Here is a 10,073-nt window from a genome sequence, read left to right on the forward strand (position 1 = left end):
TTTCCAGGCTACCAAAGAATGCCTTTAAAACCTGAATAATAGACTCATCACACGTCATATGGAAATGCTCCAAACTGTTTACATAACCCGCATCTTAGTCAGAATATTAGTAAAAATGTCAATACCAATATCGTGACTTTGATACCAGTTCTTAAATGATACTTTGATACCAATTTTATGAAACAAAAAGAAATGACATTACAGCACACATCTTTAGATTTATTTTTCACCTCTGACTATGTGAGTCCTGTGTAAATAAATGTAAATGGACTGTTCTTATACAGCGCTTTTCTAGTCTCAATGACTACTCAAAGTGGTTTAACAGGAACCACTCATACACTGTGGCCGAAGCTGCCGTACTTTGGGCCGGCACAGAGTTTCTTGTCAGCTTTGTGTTGGCAAACGGTAGTTGCTTCTGCTCGGACAGCGTTCTGAGGCAGTTGTAGGAAAAAAGAATCACGTTACGGACCCGGGAGAGAAAAACCTCAGTGGACATGGCTCCGCGCATTCGCCGGCTTCTTTGAAAACACATGCACATGGGAGGTGGGGAGAGTTGCCAATGAGTTTTTACGACAATGCTGCCAAATATCTATTCCAAAGCTGTAGAGGAGCTCTATAGAGAAACCTGCCAGCAAAAAGCCAGCCAAGAAATGGCCCAAACTGTATAGCCCCCCTTTAAAATGTCCATTCTCAGACGACATTTTAGCCACTTTGGTTGAACCCCAAACTGCCGACCAGCGAACCCAAAATAAAAACGACAATATTTAGTCTTCAGTGACTGAAACAGATTCTAAAAAGTTCAACTGAAAAGTTTTTTATTTATTTATGATAGCAAAAAAAATACATTTATATTTTCACTCTGAAAAGACGAAGTCAGTCAGTCAGAGTTTATCTTCTGTGGTACAAAAACTGACATCACATCTCAAACAGAAACTCGTTCCGACTAAAGAAGAAGAAACGGGGATGCATTCAGGGATCGGAATATATATCGGGATAAATGACAGCTGGGCTGTTTTACATGATGGTCTGGTTTCTCCGGCTCTCTTTCCTGCGTGGAGTTCGTGTTATTTACAAGCTGCTAAAATCTGCTCTCTGGCTGTAGGACGTCTTCTTTCACCCAGAATGCATTGGGATCAGACCGCGTGGAGATGTTCAGGGACTAAGATGAGCGTGGGGAACAACTGCTGCTCTTTTTCTTTCTTTCTTTGTGACGGAGAAAAGTCCAGCGGGTAGCGGAGGGGAAGCAGCCGTCCGCTAACGTTTGCTCCAACTGTAGTGTCTGTGAACACAGAGCGTTAAAAGCCTTGGGAAAAAAAAAAGGACAGAAATGTCGGCGCCAAAAAAAAAAAAAAAAAAAAAAAAAAAAGAGAGGTCATTTTCAATTTCAACCTGGACCCTATCTCCCCGTTTCTGTGTCTGAGTGTCTGATGGGAACAACCGTCTGACAGTGGTGGCATGTCAGTTAACAGGGCAATTGTGCAGCTTGTATTTAGGTCCACTACAAGTTCTGTTGTTGCTGCTGACGGACACAGATTATTAAGTGTCTGACAACATTATGGGATGGATCCCTACAGAGATAGACCTTTTAGTTAAAGAGTAAGATCCTTTTAGTTTAATATGAAATCACCAGCACCAAACCCACCAGACTCCATGTAAATAATCAGGACTTTTAGCGTGTATAGAGCCAGCATATCTCCACCAGACTCCATGTAAATAATCAGGACTTTTATCATTGTAAAACACACTTCATTCAAAGTGGACAGAAACTATCAAAAGCCGTCTTGGTTCATCTTTCCACTGTTCCAACAATCACCACTCTGGTTTGGTTGAAATAAACCCTTAATTCACCCATTTACATGTGGAGATATGCTGGCTCTATACATGCTAAAAGTCCTGATTATTTACATGGAGTCTGGTGGAGATATGCTGGCTCTATACACGCTAAAAGTCCTGATTATTTACATGGAGTCTGGTGGAGATATGCTGGCTCTATACACGCTAAAAGTCCTGATTATTTACATGGAGTCTGGTGGAGATATGCTGGCTCTATACACGCTAAAAGTCCTGATTATTTACATGGAGTCTGGTGGGTTTGGTGATGGTAATTTCGAGGCACTTAAGACACAGAAAGGTGGGGTTACAGAGGTGAGGGGAGGAGCTACAGAGGAGGGGTGGAGTTACTGTGTCTGCAGCAGATGGAGACAGGAGAGGGGCTTCAGGCGGCTGACAGACAGGCCTGGCGGACGCTCTGAGCCCAGGTGTTGAGCAGCTCCGTCACCGAGTGTTTGTCGGGGAGCTGCAGCAGTTTGGATGTCATGTTCCTGTGCACCGTCTGCAGGAAGCTGTTCGCACCTGCTGGGGGGGGGGTGGTGGGTGGTGAGAATGTGTGTTAGCTATACATTTTTGATTATAACGTCTGCTCTGTGTGGAGGATACTAAGCTGTGTGAAGAGATGGTGGTGTGTGTGTTAGCTGTGTGTAGAGAAGGTAGAGGTGTGTGTGTGTGTGTGTGCTGGTGGTCTCACCGTACTGGTCCCCGTCGTCGGCCCAGTACGGACTCTGATCGGGGTAATCGGCAGGAACGCTGAGCTGCAGGGGAGGAACACTGGGCAGGTTCTTATCATCTGGGAACACAACAAACACAACACAACGTTCAAACATCCTGCTGATGGCTTCACGCTTCAAAATAGGGGGGGGGTTCCCATAGCTAGTCCACATAGCCCCCACATTAAACATCTGTTATAGTGCAGGGCTTGACATTAACTTTTTGAGGCACTTGTCCTTCGGACAAGTACATTTACGTTTCACTTGTCCATGCATAAAAGTCACTTGTCTGGGTAAAGATTCATCATTTTATAAAAAAAATTGTGTTTTGCTAATGCAGAATTTGAACAAACCGTTGAAAGCATCCAAACACTATCAACATTAATACAATTCAGTTGAAACAGTAGAAACAAACGTGCCCCAACAATAGATTTCCCCTTCAACAAGAAAAAAGGATCTCCAGACTCCATAATACAAAGTAATATGTTGCACGCCGGTGTGCAGAAGTTAATATATTGAGATTCTAATTCAATATTTTAAAGTTTGTCATTACTTTCAGATTCCTAGTCAATATTCTAAGTTACTTAGTCAATATATTGAGATACTAAGTGAATACTTTGAGATATTGAGTCAATATATTGAGATTGTAAGTCAATATTTTAAATGTTCTTATTGGTTTGAGATTCTTTGTCAATATTCTGAGTTACTAAGTCAATATATTGAGATACTAAGTCAATATTTTGAGTTAAATCATTATAGTGAGATATTAAGTCAATAAATTGAGATACTAAGTCAATATTTTGAGATAAATCAATATATTGAGATACTGAACAATATAGTGAGATATTAAGTCAATATTGAGATACTAAGTCAATATTTTGAGATAAATTAATATATTGAGATACTAAGCCAATATATTGAGATTTTAAGTCAATATTTGACATTTTCTCATTACTTTGAGATTCTTAGTTTATATTCTGAGATACTAAATCAATATTTTGACCAGAGGTAGTGGTGACTTGAGTGGTAGACATAACAATGGAATTTGCCACTAAATGTTGGTGTTAACTTTTTTTTATACAATTTCACAAATTTCTACCCGGCAGAGGCTGATTTACCGAAAGGATCCTTTTAAAAAGGTGTAGCTACTTTACAGTTGATTATTACCGGATATTTAATCTGCATATTTTTTATTATTATTTTTGTTCAAAAAGGAGCAAAAAAAAAACGACATTATAGAACGGCTTGTTTATTGCTAAGGAAAAATTAAATGATTTATTAAAAATGTAACAACAATAACTTATAAAAATAACTTATTTCACCAGTAAGTTCCTGTTAAACGACAAAAACAACCACTGGATAGGAAAAAGGGTATTTTACAACAACTTTGAATGCAGCACGACGCTGGCGGGGCGAATTTCAAGTGAACGCAACATCTGTGTTTTTCCGACAACAGCAGCGGCACACTGTCATATGTTCCTCTCCAGTGAAATACAGACACACTTTTATACCGTTTAGCTGTCAGCATTTTAGCTGTTTACTCTAGCTGCTAGCTAACGTTACTTGCTGTTGAGTGTAGTGTTAACTAGCGTAACATGCGGCAATGTTTAGGTTGCCTCTAACGTACGTTTTCGGAGCATCCGAGAGAAGCGCAGGCATTTCAGTGGCACCGCGTTGCAATTCGGTCCGGTAGATAAAGGTGGTTAAGGCACCGGTGCCGTATTAGCACCGGGTCTCTCCTTTTCTGTCAACGATGTGGCGAGGAGGTAACGTTAAGGCGGAGTTAGTTAGTAAGCTAACGTTAGCTAACTAACACCGGCAGGTTCACCGTGCTTTCATGCTGCATTGCTTACAGAGAGAACGAGCTGAACAGTGGGCTGGGTCTAACGTTAGCGGTCCGCTGACCGGGATTGCGGGGGAAAGAAATTATCATTTCAAATCGGTTACAGACGTAATGAGTGGCACATGACGTGAACTAAAATGGCATTTTAGTTTGTTTGAGTTTTAACTTGTCCAGTGGGACAAGTAAATTTCTCTTCCACTTGCCCTACAAAAAATCCACTTGTCCCGGACAAGTGGACAAGCCTTAATGTCGAGCCCTGTAGTGGGTTCCATTTGTACACCAACAGCAGTGAAAGCTGTAGTACCATCCAGTTTATTAAAGCTGTAGTACCATCCAGTTTATTAAAGCTGCAGTACCATCCAGTTTATTGAAGCTGCAGTACCATCCAGTTTATTAAAGCTGCAGTACCATCCAGTTTATTAAAGCTGTAGTACCATCCAGTTTATTAAAGCTGCAGTACCATCCAGTTTATTAAAGCTGCAGTACCATCCAGTTTATTAAAGCTGCAGTACCATCCAGTTTATTAAAGCTGCAGTACCATCCAGTTTATTAAAGCTGCAGTACCATCCAGTTTATTAAAGCTGCAGTACCATCCAGTTTATTAAAGCTGCAGTACCATCCAGTTTATTAAAGCTGTAGTACCATCCAGTTTATTAAAGCTGTAGTACCATCCAGTTTATTAAAGCTGCAGTACCATCCAGTTTATTAAAGCTGTAGTACCATCCAGTTTATTAAAGCTGCAGTACCATCCAGTTTATTAAAGCTGTAGTACCATCCAGTTTATTAAAGCTGCAGTACCATCCAGTTTATTAAAGCTGTAGTACCATCCAGTTTATTAAAGCTGCAGTACCATGCAGTTTATTAAAGCTGCAGTACCATCCAGTTTATTAAAGCTGTAGTACCATCCAGTTTATTAAAGCTGCAGTACCATCCAGTTTATTAAAGCTGTAGTACCATCCAGTTTATTAAAGCTGCAGTACCATCCAGTTTATTAAAGCTGTAGTACCATCCAGTTTATTAAAGCTGTAGTACCATCCAGTTTATTAAAGGGGTGATAGAATGATTATATAGGGCAGGGATGGAAATTAGCACCCGCCACCTGCCAAATGCGGGTGATTTTGTGTTGTGGCGGGTAAACTCGCTTCACCTATCGGCCACCGTGGCGGGTAAATAAAAATAGCATACCGTTTCACCCAAACCTCAAATGTGGCGTTACATCGCAGGCGTTAAGAGGTCCGCTGAGAAAACATCTCAGGAGGAGCCAGTGGACAAAGAGGCGAAAGTCAAAAAACGTTTTTTTAAAGAACGATGGAGAAAAGCAGACAATGGGGAATCCCGCGATTGGTTAGTTTACGACGAGACAAATCTGATAATGTACTGCTCTGTATGTCGTCAACACGCTTCAGAAGATGCCAAAACTAATAGATTCATTGTTGGGACTAAAAACCTAAAACTGGAAGCCATAAAAGACCACGAATCGTCCAAATGCCACATCCAGGTAAAATAGAGAGCACAGGGAAAAGCTGCCCTGGAGAATACGGCTGCCATGAAGGCACCTACCAGCCTGAAGACGGCCCAGTTGGATAAGATGAAATTCCTGTTTAGGAACTCCCACGCAATCGCGAAAAAAGGAAGGCCATTTCAAGATTATGAATGGCAATGCAAGTAAGTGTTTTTTTTTTGTCTATGAAATGTTGAATTGTAGATTAAATGCTGAATAAGGTCAGAAGAATATAGCGCCCATGTAACTAATGTCAGTAGCTAGGCTAGTTTATATGCATAAAGTAGCCTATAATGTGAGTGCTATGGTACGATATTTACTTCTAACTGTACTTTTCATTGTTTATTTTTCCATTTTCATTTTATAGATTAGATGAGAAAAAGGGAATTCGCACAGGTAGCACATACGTGAATCGGAAGCAAGCCAGGGTGTTTATTAAGCACATAGCTGCAGCTGAGAGGAAGACCCTTCAGTCAAAGATAGCAGCAGCGAAATTCCTCTCCATTATGTCTGACGGGTCTACTGACACTGCCGTGATGGAACAGGAAATGCTGTATACGCGCTTGTGCAACCGAGGCAAGGTGGAGGTCCACTTTGTAGGGATACAGGATGTGGAGAAAGCAGACGGTGAGAACATCGCTCAGGCAATAGACGACATGATGAGGGAGGTCAGTGGAGAAGAATGGCAGGCCAAGTTACTGCTGCAGACAAAGGACTTGTCTCCATTCTTGTTCTACTAGATCTTAGTGCTGCATTTGACACTATTGACCATACTATCCTGTTACAGAGACTGGAACACTTAGTTGGCATTAAAGGATTCGCACTAAGCTGGTTTAAGTCCTATTTCTCTGAATGATCCCAGTTTGTTAATGTTAATGATAAACCCTCCAAGCACGCTAAAGTTAGCCATGGCGTTCCTCAAGGCTCAGTGCTTGGACCAATTCTATTTTCCTTATATATGCTTCCTCTAGGTAATATTATTAGGAAACACTCGATTAACTATCACTGTTACGCAGACGATACCCAATTATATCTGTCAATTAAGCCAGATGAAAGTGGTCAGTTAGCAAGACTTCAAACGTGTATTGAGGATATAAAATCCTGGATGACCCACAATTTCCTGATGTTAAACTCAGACAAAACTGAAGTTATTGTGATAGGACCAACGCACCACCGAACTTCGTTTCGAAAGATATAGTTACTCTGGATGGTATTACCCTGGCCTCCAGCACTGCTGTCAGAAATCTAGGAGTTATTTTTGATCAGGATATATCCTTCAACGCCCACTTAAAACAAACCTCAAGAACAGCCTTTTTCCATCTTCGTAACATTGCCAAAATTAGGAATATCCTGTCTCAAAACGATGCTGAAAAACTAGTCCATGCATTCGTTACTTCTAGACTAGATTACTGCAATTCCTTATTATCAGGTTGCCCAAATAAGTCCATTAAGACTCTCCAACTGATCCAGAATGCTGCAGCACGTGTTCTGACGAGAACTAAGAGAAGAGATCATATTTCTCCTGTATTAGCTTCTCTGCATTGGCTTCCAGTGAAATATAGGATTGAATTTAAAATCCTCCTCCTGACTTACAAAGCTCTAAATGGTCAAGCACCATCATACTTAGAAGAGCTCATAGTACCTTATTGTCCCAGTAGAGCACTGCGCTCCCAGAATGCGGGCTACTTATGGTTCCTAGAGTCTCTGGAAGTAGACTGGGGCCAGGGCCTTCAGCTATCAGGCTCCAGTATTATGGAACCAGCTCCCAGTCGGGGTTCGAGAGGCAGACACCGTCACCACATTTAAGAGTAAACTGAAAACCCTCCTCTTTGATAAAGCTTATAGTTAGGGACGAGGAGTTGAAGCGTCCACCTAACCCGCCCACTGCTTCTCCTCGTAGTCATCAGTTTTTTCTATACTGTATAATTAATAATCGAGCGAGAGTAGAGGGAGGCAGGCCAGTACAGCCCGATCCGGTTGGGGGAGTTCTAGCCCGACCAGGCACCTCTCTTTAACCTGCCTCTCTTAAGTTATGCTATTACAATTCTAGACTGCCGGGAGGCTGTTCCTCCCTAAGACACACTGAGCTGCTCTCTCATCTCTACTTGTTACTTTTTTGTATGCATCCTGTCCCAGAAATGCTTGTTACTAATCTAGCTCTGGGGAGTTTACTCCCGGAGTCCTTATATTTCTTCTTCGCAGAGCTATGCTCTGCGATTCTCTGCATTTCCCGGCTGCATCCTGCTGCGTCCTGCTGCATCCGCAGCCTCCACCCGTGCTCTGCAGCGCCACGTTACATCCCGCAACGCCCTGCTGTGATGTTCCTATGCACAGAGTAGTCAGGATCCGGTATAGGAGACTGCACTACTCAGTATGACACGATGTGCCCTGCTATGACATGAACTTCCACGATAACCTTCGAAGTCAATGTGACTTCTAATGTGACTGTTATCACCACTGTTCATCACGCCCCCAACCGGCCCGTCAGACACCGCCTACCAAGAGTCTGGGTCTGCCGAGGTTTCTTCCTAAAAGGGAGTTTTTTCTTGCCACTGTCGCAATAGCCACTACTAATGCTTGCTCTTGAGGGAATTACTGTAATTGTTGGGGTTTTGGAATTTATAGAGTGTGGTCTAGACCTACTCTATCTGTAAAGTGTCTCGAGATAACTTTTGTTATGATTTGATACTATAAATAAAATTGAATTGAATTGAATTGAATTGAAAGTTGGTGGCATGTGCAACTGATGGTGCGTCGGTGATGACAGGGACACGTAAAGGAGTAGTGAGCAGGCTGAGAGGAAGTAACATGCACGTCCTGGGTATTCACTGTATGGCACACCGCCTGGAACTAGCTTTCAAGGATGCCATTAAGAGCTGCTCTATGGCAAAACAGATTGAAGATGTGCTGTCAGGGCTGCATACATTCTATTGTAAAAGTGCTCTCAACAGGGCAAACCTAAAGCACAGCTTCAAGATTCTGGGCCAGAATCCCCTTGTACCAACTAGGGTTGGAGGCACCAGGTGGGTTTGTCACCTCTTCAGGGCCACTGACTATTTTTTGAGGAGTTACCAGGGACTTACCCAGCACCTAGACCAGGTAAGCTAAATAACAGTGTAGAGAACTCGAATGTTAAGTTAAAAGGTTAGGTCCGTTTACTGTCAGGAATTTGTTCAGTGTAATTTAATAAATTGAACTAACTTACACTTATAAAACACTTATATAAAAATGTTAAATTGACTAATGGACTTTTCTTTATTAATATGACTGATTTTGTATAAAGATTCAGTCACCAGATGCTGAAGGGGTGAATGCAGTGCAGAAGAGCAAAGCACGCCACTACTTCCAAACCTGCCGGGATCCAGCATTTTTCATGTTTTGCAACTTCATGCATGATTGCCTGACTCACCTCAGCAGCCTCTCTCTGACTCTTCAAACCTATCAGCTATCACAGTGGCTGAAGTACACAGCTGCTCACAAAATACAAAACCAGGTGAGTGTCAGAGAACTGAAAAGTTGTGTTAATGTGTTTGCTGCTTAGCTGAATATCTTAAATAAACTTAAAATGTAAGGCTTTCAGACCTGGGCCCAAGCTGAAAGCCTGTATGAAGGAGCACGAGAATGATGACAGCGTCCTAAACCGTGTCATGAAGGCCAAGTTTGAGCTGTTCGCTCTGCAAAGTCGCTTCACCGACATGACCATAGGGATTCTCCAAGCTACAAAGTTAGTGAATCTGAACAGTTGGCCTGACGCAGATCCCTCTAAAGGTATGTATTTGGTTTAGGTTCATACATAACATTTCATCTACAAAGTCAGAAAGTATATAACTCAATGTTGTTTCATTATGTCCGTCTCTTTTTCAGAATTTGGTGAATCAGAAGTGGAGGAATTAACTACACACTTCCAGAGCATCCTGACATCCTCGGGGGTCGTTGTTGAGCTCATCCCAGATCAGTGGACCATACTCAAGACCAGACTGTATGAGACGGGAGAGAGTCTCCACATGAAGACCTGATCAGAAATCAACAGGTCTTTGCAACCGCAGTGCCCCGAAATCCTCAGCCTGGTTGACCTCATTCTCACCGTACCAGCCTCTACTGCAGACTGTGAAAGAGGCTTCAATCAAATGAAGTTAGTGAAAAATGACTGGAGGTCCCGTCTTACATCAAGAAGCCTCTGTGACCT

The 10,073-nt window shown here is 42.1% G+C and overlaps 2 protein-coding genes across 3 annotated transcripts in view; one reads left to right on the plus strand and one right to left on the minus strand.

Annotated features, from left to right (window-relative positions):
* Nucleotides 1-339: 339 nt before the first annotated feature.
* The window catches only part of LOC114570241 (mediator of RNA polymerase II transcription subunit 15-like), a 29,027-nt gene continuing 19,293 nt past the window's right edge, over nt 340-10,073 (minus strand). The window contains 3 exon segments of the mRNA XM_028600487.1: nt 340-1,279; nt 2,182-2,352; nt 2,525-2,623. Coding sequence (XP_028456288.1) covers nt 2,216-2,352; nt 2,525-2,623 — 236 coding nt within the window. The 3' untranslated portion in view covers nt 340-1,279; nt 2,182-2,215.
* Nucleotides 8,643-9,878, plus strand: LOC114569720 (zinc finger protein 862-like). 2 transcript variants are annotated; one of them, XM_028599760.1, is made up of 4 exons: nt 8,643-8,986; nt 9,171-9,380; nt 9,468-9,655; nt 9,752-9,878. In XM_028599760.1, exons 1-3 carry the CDS (start codon nt 8,648-8,650, stop codon nt 9,510-9,512), a joined length of 594 nt encoding a protein of 197 aa, XP_028455561.1. In that variant the 5' UTR covers nt 8,643-8,647; the 3' UTR covers nt 9,513-9,655; nt 9,752-9,878. The 2 variants fall into 2 exon arrangements, with proteins under 2 accessions (XP_028455561.1, XP_028455560.1); XM_028599759.1 differs by lacking the exons at nt 9,468-9,655; nt 9,752-9,878 and having other exon boundaries at nt 9,171-9,429.

This window comes from Perca flavescens, chromosome 15, assembly GCF_004354835.1.
Source record: "Perca flavescens isolate YP-PL-M2 chromosome 15, PFLA_1.0, whole genome shotgun sequence".
Lineage (NCBI taxonomy): Eukaryota > Metazoa > Chordata > Actinopteri > Perciformes > Percidae > Perca > Perca flavescens.